Source organism: Mustela lutreola, chromosome 6 (assembly GCF_030435805.1).
Source record: "Mustela lutreola isolate mMusLut2 chromosome 6, mMusLut2.pri, whole genome shotgun sequence".
NCBI lineage: Eukaryota > Metazoa > Chordata > Mammalia > Carnivora > Mustelidae > Mustela > Mustela lutreola.
In genome coordinates this window covers 22,670,228-22,692,004 of record NC_081295.1, presented here as the reverse complement: position 1 = coordinate 22,692,004, position 21,777 = coordinate 22,670,228, and the positions used below count along the sequence as shown (strand labels likewise).

The 21,777-nt window shown below is 42.5% G+C and overlaps 1 protein-coding gene across 6 annotated transcripts in view; it reads left to right on the top strand.

Moving 5' to 3' along the window:
* The window catches only part of LOC131833517 (uncharacterized), a 206,821-nt gene that overhangs the window by 107,056 nt on the left and 77,988 nt on the right, over window positions 1–21,777 (top strand). For all 6 annotated transcript variants that reach the window (XR_009354499.1, XR_009354500.1, XR_009354501.1 and 3 more), the window contains exons 25-30: window positions 3,146–3,303; window positions 4,398–4,509; window positions 5,826–5,875; window positions 7,046–7,222; window positions 15,749–15,866; window positions 18,835–19,000. Coding sequence is in view for 3 of the 6 variants with exons in the window: in XM_059176879.1 (XP_059032862.1) it covers window positions 3,146–3,303; window positions 4,398–4,509; window positions 5,826–5,875; window positions 7,046–7,222; window positions 15,749–15,866; window positions 18,835–19,000 (781 nt within the window). In the remaining 3 variants the exon portion in view is untranslated. The remainder of the gene's footprint in view (window positions 1–3,145; window positions 3,304–4,397; window positions 4,510–5,825; window positions 5,876–7,045; window positions 7,223–15,748; window positions 15,867–18,834; window positions 19,001–21,777) is intronic.

Genomic DNA, 21,777 nt, shown 5'->3' with positions numbered 1-21,777 from the left:
CTCCACTTTTTTAAACAACAGTCTAGTTCTCATGTGCATGTATGTTCACCAGTAAAATTAACCATGGTTTTAGGAAATCAACTCTCCAGGTGGTCTTTTAACATTAAGTCTTTTTTTTTTTTTTTAAAGATTTTATTTATTTATTTGAGGGAGAATGAGTGAGAGAGAGCATGAGAGAGAAGGTCAGAGGGAGAAGCAGACTCCCCAAGGAGCTGGGAGCCCGATGTGGGACTCGATTCTGGAAGTCCAGGATCATGACCTGAGCCGAAGGCAGTTGCTCAACCAACTGAGCCACACAGGTGCCCCTTAACATTAAGTCTTATGGATTCTCTGCAGCTCACTATATTTAACCCTTATCAGATTTGCCAACCTCTATTTATCTATTTCTATTCTTCATGTTAATAGGAGAATTCGAATAGAATTCTTGAGAATACTCATTCCTCACTTCTACTGCCAGATAGTAACTCCCATAGAAATTAAATGCTGAAGTAGAAAATAAGGATAGAGTAAGTTATATAGATTTTTAAAAGAATCTCAATCCCCAAAACCTTAATTCAGTCCCTCCTATATGTTACGCTCATCAGATTATACTGAGGCACAGTTCATACTCCTGAGGAATTTAGAGACCAGTGTATAGAAGGGGGACAGGCTCACAAGTGGTTTAAGCACAAGTCATAAAAGAGGTTCAACAAGCTATTGAAGGAATTTAAAGAAAAAGAAAGGTCACATCTGGGGAACCAGGAAGAGCAGCGCAGAGAGTGGGCATTTAGGAAAACCTGAAGGCTGAGCTTTTTGACAGGCAAGGAGAAGAGCCCTCAGATAACTCATGCTTGGGAACAAGAAAGGGCAGATGGGTACTACCGAAAATGAAGAGCCCAGCTTGCCCACAACTGGTGATTTTCATACATGGTTGACATAAGGAATTCTACATTCAATTCCTTTAATCTTGTAAAGAATACTAATCTATAAAATAGATATAAGTGAGGTTATTCTTATTGAAATGGAGAGTGAAAGTATTATAAGTTCCTAAGATCCATTCAAAAAACAAATGTTTAAAGTCACTGCGTTGGAGCAAGAGCAGGAATAGGAAGACATTAGGGCTATATATATGAATGAATATGTGAATATGTATAGTAATATATGAACATGTAGTAATGTATGTGAATAGATGGAAATACTGTGTGTGTGTGTGAGTGTGTTTATATTGCTCTCCTACAAGGGTGGGACAAGAAGAGGCCTGATGATGTAAGAAGGAGCAGTAAATGATGGAGACAAGGAAAGGAAACAAGAGGAAATGAGGGAAGGGAGGAGGAAAGGAAAGAGATGAGAGACAGGGAGAGAACAAAATTGTAGACTGCTACCAAAGCCAAAGGAGAAGAGAGTTTCAGGAAGAAATGAGTCACCAAAGAAGATGTACAGATGGTAAATAAGCACATAAAAAGGTGTTTCACACCTTTTTAGTTATTAGAGAAATTAGAGTTGTTAGGAAAATGCAAATTAAAACCCTAGTGAGAAACGACTTCACACCCATTAGAATGGTTAAAATTAAAAAGACTGACCGTTTTGAGTGTTGGCAGGGATGTGGAAGATACGGAACTCTCATACACTGCTAAAGGGAATGCCAAGTGGTCAATCACCTTGCAAGGCATTTTGACAGTTTCTTAAAAACTCAAACATACACTTACCATATAATCCAGCCATTCCACTCCTGGGTATTTACCCAAGAGAAATGAAAACACATGTTCATATGAAAACATACACAGATGTTTGTAGCAGCTTTATTTAAACTAGCCAAGACCTGGAAAGAACCCAAATGTCCTTCATCAAGTGAACAGATAAACAACTTGTGGTGTATCCATATAATGGAATACTACTCAGCAATACAAACAAATGAGTTAGTGAGATACAGCAATATGGATGAAACCATACAAAAAAGAGTACCTACTGCATGACTCCATTTATATAAAATTCTAGAAAATGCATTCTAACCTATGGTTGGAGAAAGCAGAGAACAGTGGTTGACTGTTATTGACCACTTTTGAGGAGAAAGTCATTAGACTAACACATTGTTATTTGGGAGAGAAATCACAGGTTTACAATCTCTAAGTTTTTTCCCTCTCTGTGACTAAAAAGGAAAGACTTAAATTTCCCAAATCCAGTTCTACAAATGGGATGTGAGGAGGCCAGACTTCTAGACTACCACTGAGCAATAATTGAGGTAAAGGACTCCTTATAATAAGTAATTGAAATATTCAATTACCTTTTTTTGAGAAGGGGGGCTGGGTGGATGGGATGGTCATTATTCTGATTGCAGATTTCATAGTTGTATACATATGCCAAAACTTAAATATGTGCTGGTTATTAAATGTCAGTTATATCTCAGTAAAGCTATTATTTTTAAAAGAAGAGGAAAAAAAGAAAAAAGTTGAAAGTTGATAGGTAGATAGGTAGATAAATGTAGAGAGAAGAACGGGAAGAGCAGGGATTAGAATGAGGCCATTTACATTCTCAAAAGCTCATTGTTGACTGGCAGAGCAGTTCTAATGGGGTTGAAAGCAAGACTAGCTTGAAAGCAAGGCTGTCCGAGTTAAGGAGTGAGATGGTGACGGAAGGATAGAAACAGTGTGCATTTATTGCTCCTGTATCAGTCCACCTAGGCTACCACAACAAAACACCATAGACAGTTTTTCTTCTACACCCTCTTGTCCCCTCCCTTTGTCATTACATTGTTCAGGACAGCATACGGAGCCTGTCGCCATTTGCTTAGGCTGAACCGCAGTGGGCACCCTGTCTCAGTTTTTCAGATCTTGCAGCCTTGAAGTCCATCAACAGTATTTCTTGAGAGGCCACTCTATACAGAGCACTCCAACTAGCTCTCTTGTAGAATGAAGAATTTTTTTTCAGGGCAATTTAGACTACTGCACTTTATTCTAGAAATAGTTACGCTACTGCCTCACCCCTACATGGTGCAAATACTCTCTTCCCTTCCCTCTCGTACTCTCTCCTCTCCTCCCCACTGTTTTGCTTCTCGTCTTTCTCTTCCACTCCAACTCATCCCTACTCCGTGTCTGGGGCATTTTGAGGTCAATACTACAGGACTTACAAATCCAAGAAACTTAATTCACTTTGGTTTAAAACATTTTAGGAAATAAGTTCAGATCTGAGAAATCATGGTGGAATGGGTCCAGCCAGAAGAAGAAATTCCAGAATTGTGAATGACATAGAGAATGCACCAGTAGCCCCAAGTCCAAAAGTTCCAGACACCCTTACTCACCTGTCAGAAAGATTCCAGGCTACCAAAAGGTACTACCCTAAAGGTTTGTTTAAAAATAACAAAGGTGTCTTCTTTAAGTCAATCAATAATGTAGTGTTAGGGGATTAAAGGATGCCTAAATTCCCAAAATGACCAGCATGTGTTTAATTTTTAAGACCTCGTATGAAGACCTTGTATGAACACTGAGAAGGCTCAACTCCTTCTAGTATATGGTCTATGGAGAGTCACTACTGGTACATGCTTCAGCCCCTTTTCTCCTCCCTTCTCCCTTCTCTTTGTCTCCCCTTTGTCTTCCATCTCTCTCTATTTTTCAAACCCAACAGACAGAACATAAGAAAGAAGAATATGGGCCTCTCCAAGTCTTCCATGTTTATCTTAAACTGAAAAGCATAGAATTACCCTCACTCTTCCAACAAGGGTTTTACCAATGCTTAGGATAATAAGGTGATGCCTTATCAGAGAGCTACAACCTCTGCCGAGAGATGACTATAAATCAAGAATGTCCTATGATGTCCCGATCTCTTTCTACCATGACAGAAAAAGAGAGATATTTGTATTCTATAATAAATATCTTGAGTATTTCCTGTAACAGTTTAATTTAATTCTGGCTAATTTAAAATGGAAAAAAAAAAAACGAACAAGCAAAACTACTCTACTACCCAAGATATCATTAATCTGACATATGACCAGAGTTCGAATACCCTAAATTCCCATTCCCAACATGTGGATGAAAGATGTAAGACCAATACGTCTAGCCAAGAGGACCCTTGAGAGGCCACTACAATCTAGAAACCCCTGCAGTAGAAGCCCCAGGAGGGCACAAAGGGACCTGGGTAGTACAAACACTGAGCTAGGCTATGAAGTTGGGGTAGAAGAGGGACTACTGATACATGCTCCAGGCACATGGGGACCCCAAGAAGGGTGGTGACACATCACCATCTCCAGTGAATAGAATCAAATATGAAGAAGATGAGAACCATGGAGACAAACATCTGTTCTCCTTTTGCAATGCCCAGTACTCAGCCCTAGGTTTCCTGTCCTCCAGGGAGCTTTTGTGTAGTCTTCTTATTCTATGTCCACTTACTTCCTGCCTTGGGCTGAGATGTCTCTGTTCACTTGTCAGGGCTCCAGAGGCTTTTGTGTCCATTCAACTAGAAAAGGTGGGGCTGCGGGACATGATGCTGAACGCCTTCCTCCTCAGGAAACAAACCATGGCCGACAGAATGAAGAGCCTTGTGAGTTTAGTGAGAATGGCTCCCTGAAGCTCTCGTTATCTTGTACATTTGAACCAATAAAAATTCTTAACTTGTAATCTCTTGCTTTCAGCCTATTTGGATAGGACTGTTGAAAATTTAAATAACTGTAAAAGGGAATTCAATAAGAAATAGAAAGGAAGTAATTCGAGCTAATTGTAGTTGAGTTTTAAAAATATGCACATTTTTTTCCAAGACCACATTTTATTTTGTCACTTTCGAAATGGAACTAGTTTCAGCACCTGCTCTGGAACATTAGCCCACTCTCGAGTGACCCACAGATGTTCAGGGGGTTTAGATAATGTGAGCAAGGGCTCTCACTATCTAATTCTTGTGTTAGCTGATTTTTCCAGATATTAGTGACATGTTTCTACTTAAGGGTTTTAAACTAGCCTAATCTGTTGGGAAATATAAAATTCAAACCTTTAATCAGTTCAAAGTATTGCTATATTTTGTGAATATGGATTCATTAATTTTTTGAGGAGAAAGTCATTAGACTAACACATTGTTATTTGGGAGAGAAATCACAGATTTACAATCTCTAAGTTTTCTTGCTCTCTGTGACTAAAAAGGAAAGACTTAAATTTCCCAAATCCAGTTCTACAAATGGGATGTGAGGGGGCCAGACTTCTAGACTACCATTGAGCAATAATGGAGGTAAAGGACTCCTTATAATAAGTAATTGAAATATTCAATTACCTTTTTTTACTACTATATTCAAAAAGTACTGACCCAGTGAAAAATTTTATAGTTCATTAACTGATCTTCAGGATTATCCAATGCCATCAGATTAAAAGACAAGACTCCTAGATCAGAGACAAAGAATTTATGACTCACAGCAGAGCAGGTGACATGACCTTTATGTTTATATCAGTTCTCTTTGCCTCCCAAGTCTCAAGGGGGCAACATGGAGAAGACCAGATGTGTGCAGTGGGTTTTTGTCCCAGTCGAAAGACACTGAGCTTGAGGAAGCCTCCATTTTTTATGGCAAGCTTGCCATTTTTCCTGGAGGGAGAATTACCCATCCTTCAATGTTGCTCTTTGTAAACAGAACCATGAGAAATGGCCCAGGTAAAGAGTGGTCAGGGCCATGCATTCTTGGCTACTCAATAAGGATGCAGGAATGGGAGAGAACCATGGAGGAGTATTTCTCAACAAGTTGGCCTTCAGAGAGAATATCTCAACTGTGTGGCCCTTTCCTACTTAAAGTTTGCTATATGTTTGTACACATGTACTAGGCTGGAGAGTTTTTATAGCCAACCATCTAATAGAAGAACTGTCATTCTCTCTTATTATAGGATGAAGTTGGCAAAGTCAAGAGAGATGTTATAGTTGAATATTGTCAGAAGTAAGTATGGTGTATGTGAACAACATATGCTGATTTCTCTGACCCTGAATTCAATGAACTGCTGTGTTCTGTAGAAATCCAGACAATGAGTCAGGTGGTTTTCTTAATTTTTTAATTGATTTTTTTCCCTTCTGAACATTTATTTATTTATTTATTTATGTATTTTAATTTAAATGAAATTAATTAACATGCATTACTAGTTTCAGAAGTAGAGTTCAGTGATTCATCAGTCTTATATAAGACCCAGTGCTCATTTCATCGCATGCCCCCCTTAATGTCCACCACCCAGTTACCCTATCCCCCACCCTCCAGCAAACCCTCAGTTTGTTTCCTATGATTAAGATACTCTTATGGGGGGAGGGAAGAGGGCCTGAGTGGCTCAGTCAGTTAAGCGTTGACCTTTGGCTCAAGTCATGATCCCAGGGTCCTGGAATGGGGTCCTGCATAGGGCTCCCTGCTCAGTGGAGAGCCTGCTTCTCCCTCTGTGTGCTCTCTCATCTCTCTCTCTCACTCTTTCTCTAAAATAAATAAATAAAATCTTTTAAAAAAGGAAAGTCTCTTGTGGTTTGTCTCCCTCTCTGATTCCATCTTGTTTTATTTTTCCCTCCCTTCCCCTATGGTCCTCTGTTTTGTTTCTTAAATTCCACATATCAGTAAGATCACATGATAATTATCTTTCTCTGATTGACTTATTTAACTTAGCATAATGCCCTCTAGTTCCATCCATAGCATTGCAAGTGGCAAGATTTCATTTTTGATGGCTGCATAGTATTCCAGTGTGTATCTATACCACATCTTCTTTATCCATTCATCTGCTAATGGACACCAGGCTCTTTCCACAGTTTGGCAATTGTGGACATTGCTGCTATAAACATTGGGGTGCACGTGCCCCTTCGGATCACTAGGTGGTTTGTTTTTTAATAAACACAATTCTATTGGATAAAACCAAACCAAACTATCCTCTGACATGTATCAGAAATGAAGGACGGGAGATGCTTTGAAGAGGTTCATGCCTCTGCTTTCAGGCAATAGCAACATGAACCGGATAGAACTTTCTTCTTGATGAGGTCCTCTGTTATCTTTGAAAGACCTTTTAGGGAAGTAGATTCTTCTGAGAAAGATGGAATAACTTCGATTGACTTTATGGACATCATCTCTTCTGACTTTCAGGTTCAACTGCCGTATGTCTCACTATGCTCTTCGGGGTCAGATTATGGCATACTGCAATAGTCTGAGAGCCCTGCTGGAAGATTTCCCTACCATCAGAGATACATTTTTCATGGTGGGGCAACCACAAGAAAAGAAAGGGTTGAGAGACTCCAAAGAGGGCCTCAAGGCTGACCCCAGGTGTGTAATTTCTTTTAGACCTTTTTACTCCACCTCCATACCCTACCCCTCCCAGGGAAGAGGGAATAAGCATGTTAAATTTGGTATGGGAATCTTGCTTTCTTTACTGCATTTGACCTTGATCTCCTGGTTCAGAAGGGCAAAAGAAAAGGCTAACACTCTAAGAATAACTGTATCTTTGTATTTGAACCCAGAAGAGAGGTTCTTTGTTTATGGGCTGTTTCATTGCTTTTTCAATCTATGCAGGTTTTTGTTTTCCCCTGGAGAGCCCAGAGATTTCCATCAGTCACACCCTTTTACATAAGCCAGCATCTAAAACAGGCAAACAAATGAGTAATCTTGATCTTGAGCTGTCCTGACTTCAAATATTTTACTTAAGGGACCAGAAGAAATAAGAAACACACACACACACACAGACACACACACACACACAACATTGATACACCAGTGCCTTGGATAAATCTGCCTTTGTGTATTTCTCTGGCAGAGGAAAAAAAAAATACATGTAGAGTGATATTAAGTGATAAGAACAGAGCTGCTTCCATACTTCCTTATCATGCCTTATCCAGTTTTCCAAATGTTCTTAACTCGACCTGCCTGGAGTTCACTTACCTAGATGGAAGATTTAGCATACCTATGCAGTCAGCAGCCACATTTCCTTAACAAAGAAATAAAAAGAAAAGAAAAAAGAGAAAGAAAGTGAGAAAGAAGGGGTGTTACATAGTTCTTCCATCTCCAAGGGGGAGCAAAAATGGTGAGCTTACTTTCCTCCCTACTCTTCCCCTTAAGGCACAGAGCTTAGTGTTATATAATGGTAATACTCAATAAATACCATAGAACAGATAGATGAAAGCGAATTGAGAGACCATTTGTATCAGACCACTCATTCACTCCCTCACTCATTCATGCGTTATTCAGCCAGCATTTATTTAGTGCTTACTTAATACCAGCCACTTTGCTATGTGCTGGAGTTATAAAGTTATAAAAAAAATTTATAAAGTTATAAAAAAATAAGCCCTTGACTCTGGCAATAGATTCAGCCCAGTGGGGGAAAAGCGCTGTCAACAGAAAAGTAACTTCAAAGATTTTAAAGGTAATCTGCTAGAGTTATGTGAAATGTTCCTTGAGGACACAAAAAAGGGAGTGTTTGGGCGCCTGGGTGGCTCAGTGGGTTAAGCCGCTGCCTTCGGCTCAGGTCATGATCTCAGGGTCCTGGGATCGAGCCCCGCATCGGGCTCTCTGCTCAGCAGGGAGCCTGCTTCCCTCTCTCTCTCTGCCTGCCTCTCTGTCTACTTGTGATCTCTGTCTGTCAAATAAATAAATAAAATCTTTAAAAAAAAAAAAAAAAGGGAGTGTTTAACTGTAGCCCAGGGCCTCAGGGAGAAGTTAAAAGAGGAGGTGACAGGTAAGTCAGAGCTCACTTAAAAAAAAAAAAAGGGGGGGGGGATGATAGAACTGGCTAGAGAAATCTGGAGAATGAAAAAAGCTCGAGTTTGCAGGCCCTTGACTGACTGATAGCTGGCTACCAAAATAGTGACCAGTCCTACCTTGACACAAACTCCAGTTTGTGGAGACCAGTGCCTGTCTCATGAGCTCAGCCAGTGCGTCCACTTGGGTCGACTTCCACATTTACCCAATGGAAGAATGCATTTGAAGGAAGGGTAGGGCAAATACACCTCAGTACACTGACTATTTTGCTCAAGGGTTTGACTGTACACCTGTTGCCCAATGAGGCTGAAGTGTATCTTTCTCTCCTATGAAACATCACAGGATAATCCTCTGACTTCTTAGTTTCATTATCTCATCTACCCACTAGCCAAGTCAACCATTTATTAAGCTGTATCTATACTTGGGATCAAATTTTTAAAATAGTTTCCAGAAGTCTAACCACATATTCACTACATTTATGCTTAGGATCAAATGTATTCAGGAAGTCTGTTTTTGCTTCTGATCTGTTTTACTTGAAGCACCCAAATAAGGAGATCAGGAAGTAGAAAGAAAAAGAAAAAAAAAAAATGTCTCTGACTTGCAGGTCTTGCTCTAGTCCTGTATTGTTTATTGTAGATGACCGTGTTTCCTAAAGATCAAGGGAAACCATCATTTAAGGGGGATGAGCCTAGAGCCCTAAATCATCTGGTCAGCGTGTGATAATTTCATGGTAGGACTCTGGTCAATAGAAGTGTGAGCAAAGTAAGGGCTCACCCAGAGCCCAAGTCATAGAGTCAGACAGTAGATAAGCAGTGACTGATAAAGATTCAGTATTTTTTGGCTATACCTATCTCCTACTTCCTAAACTCTCCAGATTTCAACCTTTCCCTTTTAATACACCAGAGAGAACAGAGCAATAGAGAAAGGAACTTCTGTCTTATGTGGAAGCTTAAAAAAGTATAAGATTATTTTTAACTCAAAAGTCTGTGATTCCATGTACTGAGTATTAACAAAAATGAACATCGGCCACAAGGAGGTCGAGGGGAGAGAGTCATGGTCTTGGAGTTAGAATATTTGGACTTTGCCCAGCTCAATTGTAAGTCGCCCTGAGGTCTCAGGCAAATCACTTCTCTTCAGTCTTTGAACCTCCACTCTTCATCTGATGAGTGAGGACATTAAAGCAGCTCTCTGAAGTTCAACATGCTAAGATTTTCAGTGCTAGGTTGTCTAGAGTTTGATTCCAAGGAATGGAACTGCTGAGGAAAGACTTCCTTTGAAAGGGACCATCTAGAAGTGTTCGTGAAATGATAGATGGGATTCACCCCAGAACGAGATTAACTAGAGATGAAGGGACAGAGTTGGGGAATGATGAGGGTCATGGAGGGACAGGTCCTCACTCATCTCATTCTTAAAATATGGAGTTGGGTTAGGTCGAAGATAAAAAGTTTTCTTTTATATGTCAGTTCTAACAATTAATGCCCTATGGAGGATTCTGAGACATCCCAAGCTTATGAGTGTGTTGTAATGGATTGGCAATGTCTGTCATGGCCAAGGGCAGGGGCAAGGTGGCCTCCCTGGTTGTGTTTGCCATCCCTTGACCAGCAGATCCATGTCAGTTCTGTAGGTTTAAAATTCCAAGGTGCTATTCAATCCTTTAAAGGCTGTAATGTACTGTATTTACTTTCAACAGAGACAATCTTATCCCCAAATCCAAATCTCTATGGAAGAGGAGACAAGGAGAGTTCTTCTCCCAAGAAGGATGCCCCTTGAGGCCTCCTTGCTTTTCGTGGCTCCAGAGGAGACTAGAGTTTGGAGACTAGGATGATGCTTGGGCATATTTCAAGAGCAGCGGTGTCGGCAGCTGGAGTGAAGACGGGAGAGAGGGGTTAATGTGAGAACATCAGTCAAACCCTTACTGTTTGACAGGTAGAGCCACGATCCCATATGGTGTTTATGTTCATTGAAAGAAAGCGCCCCTTCCTCTGGGCAGGTGTAACCCCCTGCCAGGGTGCAGAGCTTGGCAAGTAAAACTTAGGCTGCATCTCAGCCACAGCTGGCTGCCTCAGGGCACAACCCAAACAACAGTGCATGACAACCTTGGTGCCAAGAGCTGTACTGCAATGGATAGACATTGTCCTTGCCCTTTAGGCAAGGGGAAATAGGTAGTTTTTTTAAAAAAGATTTTATTTATTTATTTGAGAGCGAGCGAGGGAGTGCGAGAGAGAGCATGAATGAGGGGAGGGCCAGAGGGAGAAGCAGAGTCTCTGCTGACCAGGGATCCTGATGTGGGGCTCAATCTCAGGACCCTGAGATCATGACCTGAGCCAAAGGCAGAGGCTTAACCCAGGTGCCCTGGGAAAATAGGTAATTACAATACATTGCGATAAAGACTAAAATATAATAAAAGAATAATAAAAGCAACACCCTCCAGGAAATGTTCATTATTTTCTTAGGGATTGGGGAGGTGGGGATGGGGAGCCAGGCAGGCTGCAGGGTAAAGGGGATGCTTAACCTGGGACTTAGTGGATGGTGAGTGTTTCGGGCACACCAGGAGAAGAACTTCAGTTCAAGCTGGGAGACCCGCAGGTACAGTGACACAGAGATGCGAGACAGCACATGCACCCTTGAGTGGCTCCCAGCCAGGGTGTATGAGGAAGAGCAATGAGGAGGAGAATGTACAGAATCATGAGCAAGATCCAAAAGTCTGGCATGTGTCCTTCCACAGCAGGCAAAGGGGGTGTAAGATGATGGTTGGGAATCTCATTTAGGAAGCTACCGAAGCTGTACAGACAGGAGATGTGTAGGAGGTAAAACCAGTTGGCCAGGTGCTGGATTTGATGGGAGGCTAAAGGCAAAGGAGGAAGCTGGGTGTTACCCAGAGCCTCTGGCTTGGATAAATAAAAAGATGGCAGTGCAATTATTATTTAATTGGTACAGAGTTTCCATTCTGGAAGATGGATAAAAGTTCTGGAGACAGTTGCACAACAATGTGGAAGTACTTAATGCCATTGAACTCTACACTTAAAGACAGTTCCAATGATAAATTTTATGTTACATATATTTTATCACAGTTCCTTTAAATGGGGAACAAATGGTCGTGTCCTAAAGAGGAAAAATGTAGAGAGGGAGATACTGAATCACAGCTTGTAAGCCTCAGTGGTGAATTTCTTATTTCTTCCTTATTTCTTCCTTTTGAGACCTCCCAACAGGTCTTGATGCTCCCTAATCTGGATGTTTCCAGCACTTTCATACCTGGTTGGCCCTTGAACAACATGGTTTTGAATGCACAGGTCCCCTTATAAATGGATTTGTCTTTTATAAATATAGTAGAGTACTGCAAATGTGTTTTCCTTATGATTTTCTTAATAACATTTTCTTTTCTCTAGCTTCCTTTATTATAAGAATTCAGTATATAATATATATAGCATACAAAATATGTGTTTATCAACTATCCATGTATATGGTCAACAGTAGGCTATTAGTAGTTAGTTTCATAGCAGTCAAGAGTTATGCACAGATTTTTGACTTCAAGGTGGTTTAGCACCCCTGAACCCTTGTGTTGTTCAACGACCAACTGTGCTTCCATTCCACCATGCTTCTATCATAAATCATGCATAAATCTAGTTGCTTCAGAAATGTAAGAACCTTGAGGGCAGTGGCCATCTTCATTTCATATCCCAGATGTGTACCTCTGCCTTTGACCTTGACTGAAGGGGCAGATGGAGGTAGGGGAAACGGCCCACTGGAGGTAGGGGAAGTTCCAGCCAATGGCCTTTAATTCAAATATGAAATAAGATCGTGTCATCATTTGCTGGCAAGAATTTGGTATGAGGCCGAAAGAAGTCTTGGAATTATTAGAAAAGGAAATGGGCATGAAAGCTGATCAAAGGAAAGAATAAGGGTTGTCCCAGGGTGACACAGCTCAGGCTGGAAACCATTTACTCATTGTTGCATCAGTACAATTAGTGCTGTGATTTCCTCCAGCTGTGCTCAGCAACATGCAGCTAGAAGCCAAAAGCATAATAGTCAGAAGGATCCAGAGTTGGGGTTTTGCTATGTAGGTAAGGAGTGAATACAAGGAAGCAGAGACTGGAAGGTTCTGGTGAGAGAGTAGTTCCTATGCTTGACTGCGAGACCCAGTGTGGGCAGGGAAAGGAGAGAAGTCAGAATGGAATGTCAGATGAAAGGGGAGACCAGAGGGCTGGACGATGTCAAGGAGCATATTTTGTGGGGATAATGGAGGTTCACTGGGAGTAGATGAGTGAAGAAACTGGAATAAAAGGTGGGTGTAGGAAAAGATGGGAAAGGGGGTTTGGGGTTTAAGTCTTTGGAGGGGAGGTGGTCCCAGGTAATGATAAGGTCTGGAATGTGGCCCCAGCGTGGATGGCTGGAGGGGAAGGGAGGAGAAAGGGGATGACGTCAAGCAGGTAAGAAACTGACAGGCTAGGGAGTTGGTGGGCCATCCACAAGGAGTGGGGAGGAACCTTCCTTGAGGGGCTGAGAACGGGCTATACCCCTGCGCTTCGGACCCAGAGCTTTCTGCTACTCTCTCTGTCCTTCCCCAGCAGATGGCTGGGTGGAAATGGAAGGAAAGAATGGTTGAGAAATAAAGGGTAACACTTGGTAGAGGGCCGTGAGGGATGTATGTGCTTCTCCGAGGCCAAGGACTGGTTCATTCACACTGTTGGGGCCAGCCCCTCGGCCTGCAACCTCGTGTGCTTGGCCGCAGGCCCTGGTGACTTTTTATTGTTGATATTTGATGTTTCTTTGGGGCACCTTTGGACATTGTGAACTGAACAATAGAGATAAGACTGGGTTACCCTGGCTTTGATCTGCTCCGGGACAGGAAAGTTTGACTTTGTGGTTACTGAAATAAAGGAAATTCTCCAAACTAACACCATCCTTTGTTCCCAAGCCTCAAATTACCTGATTAAAACCCTGAGACTTGAAAGGTGGCTTTAAGGCCAATGATGCACTTCACGTAGAGTTTTAATGATTCAAAAAGTCTCATACTCCGAATGTTTGATATTGAAAACATTCAGCCCTCGGTTAAAATGAGTTACATTTCACTTTAGTAAGTGGAAAGGGTCATCTGAATCTCTCCCAGAGACCCAGAAACAATAACAAGAGTCAAAAAACACCCCTGTGATTTCCAAAGTGCCCCCCAGAAGGTGAGGACCTCCCACCAGGAGTCCTTGCCAGGGATGAGGGAACTGGGCAAGACAACTGGGTGCAAGTATGAACAACAGTGGGATGAGTAGGACCTGAAGAGTAAAAGAGAAGGGAGGCTCTCAAAATGACTCCCCAATTTCTGGCTTGGGTGACTGAGGGTTGTGGCTGTTTTAACAGAGGACGAGGCACAGGATTGGGGTGGTAGAGGGTAAGTTCAGTTCTTGCCTTCTTTGACTGAGAGGATCTGAAACCCTACCAACCAACAGGAGGCAAGTTGGAAGTGGGGAGCTGGGGAGGGGACCGGGCGCGCACAGGTGGATTCGGGTATCACCGGTGAATGGATGGCCTTTGCAGCCACAAGAGTGGACACAACCGTCCAGGACTAGGGACAGTGGGAAGAGCAGAGTGCTTAAGGGGGAGGGGCTGTTGTGTGGCAGGGTTAGGGGGCTCCATACCCACCGCACACCTCCTTCCACTGTCTGTCTGTGTGTCTGTGAGGCCTGCTTTGTCTAGCATAGCCGAGATGAGTCTAAGGTGGCACCCTTCTCTGGCCTTGCCCTATAACCCTCAATTCTAGGACATCCTCTTGTTAGTGTGTTCAGGTTCCCACTTGTTAACAAATAACCCCAAGGGTTCCTACAAGGCCTCTCTACTGGGCCACAGGGGTTCCTTGCCCCCTACCCAGCTTTGGCCCCTTTGCTAGATACCCTCACCTTAGCATTCTAACAGCAAACTTTGTAGAGCGCCTCACAACTTATAAAAGATTTTTCACAAGCTTGGTACTCTTTTTAAAAATTATTCCTTACATCAATTCTGTGAGTTGGGAATCATTATCTCCACTTTATGTATGCAAGGACTCAGATGGTAGTGCATCTAAGGCCACACAGCTGTGGGTGATGGAAGCTGGTCTCAGAATGGGGTCCTCTGCTGCCAGAATCCACACCTGTTAACTGCACAAGCACCATTTTCACACCAGATGAACACAATTAGACTTAAAGGCACCAAATCCATTCAAATGGAAAACAGCCCCCCTACCCCACCCTCTGTTACAGTGGGCCACCTCATTCCTGAGATGACATAGAAACCAGGTCAAGATGCCACCTTCCCCCAGTGGGTATACCGGAAAGATCACGAGCTTCCATTGGTGTGAAGGTCAAACACAGGCAAAACCCAACAAAATAATCTTTTAATGTTTTATCCAATTATGGTAAAACCACAAAGAAAAACTAACAGCGATGAATGTAAAATTCGGGAGGGTGGTTTCTCCCCAGGGCCCCCAGGGAGGTGCACGTCGGGCTTCGAAGGCTTCAGGCGGCTGCCTTCTGCTCAGGTCAGGATCCTAGGGTCTTGGGATCGAGTCCCGCCTCATGGTCCATGCTCATGGGGAACATGCTTCTCCCTCTCCTCCCTGTCTGTGCTCTAACAACAACAACAAAAAAAAACTTAAAAAAATAAAACAAAGTAAGTCTCAACTTCATCTCTTAGGAGCTGGGCAGGCGAGGTTCTCCTAGGACCTCAGTCTCCTCCTCTGTCAAATAACAACACAGGTACATTCTAAGGACACAAGAATTCAGTGAGAAAATACGTAACACCCAGAACGGTGCCAGCCACCTCACTCAGGTCTCTCTCTGCTTTCTCACCACACCTTTCCTGCCCTCCAAACCCACTCCTTCCTCCAACACAGCCGGGGATAAATGCAGCCTCCCCGCTGCTCTCCGCAGTTATTTATACCCGAGGCCACCTGGGAGCTGCCTGCAAGGGAGACGTGCTGGCCCGGGGCCTGGATGCTGGGCTCCAGCTCGGCTCCGGTGTCACCCCAGCCCGGAGCAGTGGCTTCAGGGCCGTGTTAGAAATAGTTCCCATCGGGGTGTCTGCTTTTTTAAAGAGAAATGCTGTGCTGACCCAAACTTTCTTATAATGCCACAGGAGTTTTCAGGCCCGGCCGCGGGGTTTGCTGTCGGCTGACGGGAAAGTCTTCCTCAATTTATGGTTCCTGCCCCATCCTTCTGAAGTGCTGGTTATGTTCAAAACTCTGCCAGAAGAGGTTTGTATTTCTTGACGTGTGCCAGAATGAAAACCGGCTGGGGCTTTGTTATGTCTCGCGGTTAAGCGTGTCAATCACAGAGAACATCTCTTGTTTTTTTCCAGGGATATCTAGTACCCGAAGTCTGCACAGCGCTCCCAATATTTTTGCCTGCTTCATAATCCTTTCTCTCGGGCCTCATTATTTCCCCGCGTTCTGTTTCTCCCCAGTCACTAATGAACACGAATCCCAGCCTCCCGCATTCCTTATTAATCCTCGATTTCCTCCCACACCCTTCACGGAAAATCCCACCCGGAGGCCCTGAAGCTAATGACAGGTGGAGATCGCAGGCGGAGCCATCAGCCTGTCTTTCTGAGGGGCTGCTCTGTGTACCTGACTTCCTGTTAGAGGGTCATATTGATAACCATAGAAAAAGTAAATCTAGAAATACACAGAGTACTCAAGTAAGTATTTTCTAAGTCAAGTGTAGCGCTGAAAAATGGCCGTTGGGAACAGTCTGATTGTTCTTTGTTAAGTGAAAACCTAGGTTTAACACCCTAGGTTTCTTACCTTCTTGGCCCCTGCCCCAGTTTTACTGAGATGTAACTAATCAGTAAATCGTATATATTTGAAGTGTGTAACATGATTTAACATATGTGTACCTTGTAAAATGATTACCCCAGTTAATTAACGTATCTATCTCTTCACATAGTTACCTACTTTTGCATGTGGTAAGAACACTTATCTACTCTCCTAGCAAGTTCCAAGTATGCAATACGTGATTATTAACTAGAGGCAGCATGCTACACATTAGATCCTCAGGATTTATTCATCCGACACTGAAAATGTGTACCCTTTGGTCAACGCCTATCCATTTCCCACTCGTTGGTAGCTACTCTTCTATGATTTCAACATTTTGTTTATTGTTTTAGATTCAACATATAAGTGAGATTGTCCAATGTGTCTTTTCCTATCTGGTTATTTTACTTAGCGTGATATCCTCCAGGCTCATCCATGCTTTTTTAAATGGCAGGATCTTTCTTTTTTTAATATGTGAATAATATCCTTCTGTGTGTGTGTTTCACATTTTTTTTATCCATTTATCCATCCACTGGACACTTCGATCATTTCCATAGCTTGCCTATTATGAGTAATGCTGCAATGGACATGAAAGTGTAGATAATCTCTCTGAGATACTGACTTTGGGTGTGTACCCAGGAGTAGGAGGATCATATGGTAGTTCTACACACGAAAGAATGAAACTGGACCCCTACTTCTCACCTCTCACAAAAATTAATTTGAGGTGGATTAGAGACTAAATGTAACACTGAAAACTGCAAAACTCTTGGAGGAAAGTGGGAAAAGCTTGACATTGGTCATGGTGATGATATTTTGGATATAATATGAAAAGAATAGGCAACAAAAGCAAAAATAAATAAATGCAACTCTATCAAACTAAAAAGGTTCTGCTCAACCAAGGAAACAACAAAATGAAAAGGCAACTTACAGAATGGGACAAATATTTGCAAACCACATTATCTGATAAGGGGGTAATACCTGAAATATGTAAGGAACTCAGGAACTCCTACAAAACAACAACAATAAAATCTGACTTTAAAACGGGCAAAGGTCATGATTAGACATTTTTCCAAAGAAGACAACCAGATGGCCACCAGGTACATGAAAATATGCTCAACATCACTGATCCTCAGAGAGAGGCAAATCAAAACCACAATGAGAGAGCACCCTACGCCTGTTAGGAAGGCTATTGTCAGAATGACAAGAGACAGCAAGTCTTGGCAAAGATGTGGAGAAAAGAGAACCCTTGTATCTTGTGGATGGGAATGTAAATTGGTGCAGCCATTATGGAAAACAGTATGAAATTTCCTCAAATAATTAAAAATAGAACTGCCCTTTCTATCATTAAAGAATTTTAGATGTTTCAAAATATATAGTATATATTTTATAACTATTAAGTGTAAAGATAATTAGGTTTTATATATGTAAATACTACCTTCTTTAAGTTGGATCATCATTTTCCACTTTTCCTTCACTTGAATGTTAATAGTTAAGGTCCAGGGTTTGATCTTTTTTATTTGTGTGTTTAAACTACATTGATAAATACCTACACTTTGCTTACAGGTGTTCCCTCTCGACAGGGGTATCTGAATACGGGTTCCTGCTAGGAGTTTATCTGTGACACTTGTAATCTATCAGTGGTCCTGCAAACACATTTTGCTATGTTTCTGGTCACCAGTGTCTTTAAGCAAAGAGAAACACATTGCTTTAAACCCCTCACTCTAGGACGTACCTTGTCCAAAGGCATATAATCTGGTTGAGGAGTAGGTTTGTGTTCTGTTTTTCAGATATTATTCTGTAATTACTAACCTGTATTATACTGTGAGAATGTTTAATATTCCTGTTTGAAGATATTATCCCTGATTGATGTGCGCATGTATTTTTTTAATATTCTCTTTTACATTTACATTCTCCCTCTCTCTTTTTTTAAAGATTTTATTTATTTATTTGACAGAGAGAGACACAGTGCGAGAGGGAACACGAGCAGGGGGAGTGGGAGAGGCAGAAGCAGGCTTCCTGCTGAGCATGGAGCCCAATGTAAGGCTCTATCCCAGGATGCTGGAATCATGAATTGAGCCACGTTAGTCATCTGAGCCACCCAGGTGCCCCAATTTGGGGGGGGGGGTGTTATTAGTTATTTTTATTAACATATAATGTTATTTGTTATATATAACAAATAATTTTGCCCCAGGGGTACAGGTCTGTGAATGGTCAGGCTTACACACTTCACTGCACTCACCATAGCACATACCCTCCCCAATGTCCATAACCCCACCACCCTCTCCACATCCCCCTCCCCCCAGCAACCCTCACTTTATTTTGTGAGATTAAGAGTCTCTTATGGTTTGTCTCCCTCCCATCTCTTAGAAACTTCTTAAAATGTATTTCTTTCTGTTGATTTTACCCACAGGAAGCTTTCCAAGCCTTACAGCTAACTCTACAGCTAATAGCCTCTCTCCATGACATCGTGGCCTACCTTTTCAGTTTTGCTCAACTTGGAAATTGTCCAACATGTTTTGAATTTCCTCTAAGTGCTAACCCCCTGAAAGGCGACTGGGGAGGAACTGAGGGCATCGGTAAGTGATTAGCAGTGACTCGGATCACCTTTGGTATTCACTTCCAATTCTATGAAGCTCTCTTCTCCCTCCAACTTCACTGAAATATAATCGGCAAATAAAATTGGAAGCTCTTTAAAGTGTACAATGTGATGACTTGATAAACACATACATTGTGCAAAGATTCCCCCCACCTAGTTAACTAATACAAAGCTCTTAATACTTGGAAAGACAGAACTAAATTATTCTTTTCATAAATGACAGTAAGAAGAAGGGCAAAGGGCAAACCCTTATGATATACTGTCTCCAAACTAATTAATTCCACATTTGCAGGTTAAACCACAAAGTAAAGCAAGCCAGGACCTGGGCCAGCCTGGGTTTTTACCCTGTATCTGCCTCTTGGTTACTGGACGCTGGACAATTGATTCTCCAGGTCTCTCTCCATCTATAAAATGGGGGTGATAACACCTGTTTCATGGAGATGTTCTGTGGATTAAAATCTATGTAAAGCTTCTACAAGAATGTACATGCCCTTACTATACACTAGTTTTCTTTCATCCCCTTTCTGGCCTTTGTGAACTAATATGGCAAGGTCAGAGCCAAGCATTCATTGTCAAGAATTTTTTGCAGACTGTCTCTGTTAGCTAACAGTAGCCTCATGGTCCTGAAGTAAGAATGATTGAGGCTTTAGTTTTATCTGCCAAGTGCTAATCCATAAACCCTAAATAAGCATTAAGTTCTAAGATAAATGCACAAGGTAAATTAAAGACTGAAATGCTTAGTAAGCTGGGTTGATCAAAAGTAGGGAAACTGATCTCGTTATTTTAATAACTTGACTTGCAGCCAAATTACGTCAGTAGTTATGTAAATATTAATTAATCACAATACATTATAACAGGGTAACCAAGGATTTTAAAGGATGAGAAGAGCCGATGGAATGAGATGATAATATGCTTATTTAAACCTAGCATTCTTCAAACGAGTGTAAGATACTCTGAATCTATTTCTCTCTGGCCAGTGCATAAAGAAAAGGTGTTTCTGGGAGACCCTGATTTGTTTGCTGGTAGATGTGCAAGGTGTCACTGAACACTGATGGAAACTGTAAATGTTCAGATGGGAGACCTGGGGAAGGGTATGAGTGGCGATCCTGGAGGAGGGTCGATGCTGGTTTCTGAGGAGAAGCAGCATGAAAAGGGGATGGCTTGGGGCTGACTCAGCAGAAAACACAGATTTTTTTTTTTTTTTTTTTTTTTTTTTGAGATTACACAGAATTGTGTAATGAGATTTCAGAACTACCAGCACGGCTTCATTGTAAGAATCAAGAAGAAAGTAGAGAAGTTCCAAAGCACACTTAGGGCCTTTTGCTAATTCCAGGACTGTTATAAAAGGGGTTTACTCAGGTGATCAGCTAGGACACTCTCGAGGGAGGTGCTGGATTTGGGGAGGGTGTGGAGACTGGGCTTCAGATAGGGATGCGTGGAAGGATGGGATAGGAAGCCATGGAGATGAGTTAGAAGCCAAGATAGAGCCAGAGCCATCTTCCCCAAGAAGGACCCTGCATAGGAACTCCTCCAGCAGCTGGGAGGGCAGAGTGTTCAGGGAAGGTGATCTGGGGGTACTTGCCCTCCCTTGAATCGAGGGAGAAAACTAGGATGGGTGGTCTTGGCAAGACCAGAAAAGGACACTGGCAAAGGCAACAGGCCAGAGTACACATGGCCAGTCCAGAGGATGCTGAGCCTACCATGTGACACTGAGGAACAGGAGGGAATGAGGCCAAATTATTGAGGACCTAGAATTCAGGATAAAGGAAATCGGTTTCTTACTATTTATACGCTTCTGAACCGAAACCATTGAAATATGTGGGGCCCAGGCTTTCCAAGGTGTGCAATTAGAGGTATGCCGTCTGTCGTGTTGCCAGCGAAAACATTTGTGCTCCAGGGAGAACGTGCAAAGTTTTGCATACTCTGCTCTGCTGAAAATAGATAAAGAGCAAACTGCACAAAAAAAAAAAAAAAAAAAAAAAAAAAATCCCGCTCTAAGATAATCATCTTGTTAAAAAAGCCTCAGTTGCTCAGTTCCTGGCCCACTTCCCAGAAGGAGGCAAGGAGAAGAAGGAGAAGTGAGGTGAACAGAGGAGATGGGTCTGTTCCCCTCCTTGCCCAACTCCTCTCAGCTATTGCCAAGCTATTTGGAGTTAGATTAAATGACTTTTGTGGGCTTAGGTGCTTTAAAATATTCTTCAAGGGGACGCTCCGCATTTCAGCTTGGGTCCTCCCACTTGACGGAGGAAGCAGCAGCGCTTTGACACGGAGCATGCGCTGGGGGGCCCGGGACAACTCCTCTCCTTCCCTGAAAGCCAGCCACTCCCTTTGGATCAGCAGAGGATGTAATCGGCATGTGGGAGTTTGCGCTGTGATTTCCCTGTAAAGGTTTAGGAGGCCAGTGAAAGCCCAAATACTATCCATATAAAGTTAGGGTTTCAGGAACTCTTGAGGCCAACTAAGCGCAAAATGTACGGGTTCTTGAGTATTCATGTGGAGACAGGCCCATCGTGATTCCATATTCTCTCTCTCTCTCTCTCTCTCTGTTTTACCAAATGGGACCCTCTTGGGAGAAAGGCTTGTTTCCTGACGTTTTCTGGCTGAGGGTCTACTGCCAACACCCCGCTTCCCACCACAACTACACGGCAACCGTCTGCCCCAGCCTCACGGGGAGGCCTCCTGCCCCGCCCTGTCTGCCCCCTTCCCTCCCACCCAGCAGCCACTTGATGCCGCTAAGAAAGGGGAGCCTAAATGAGG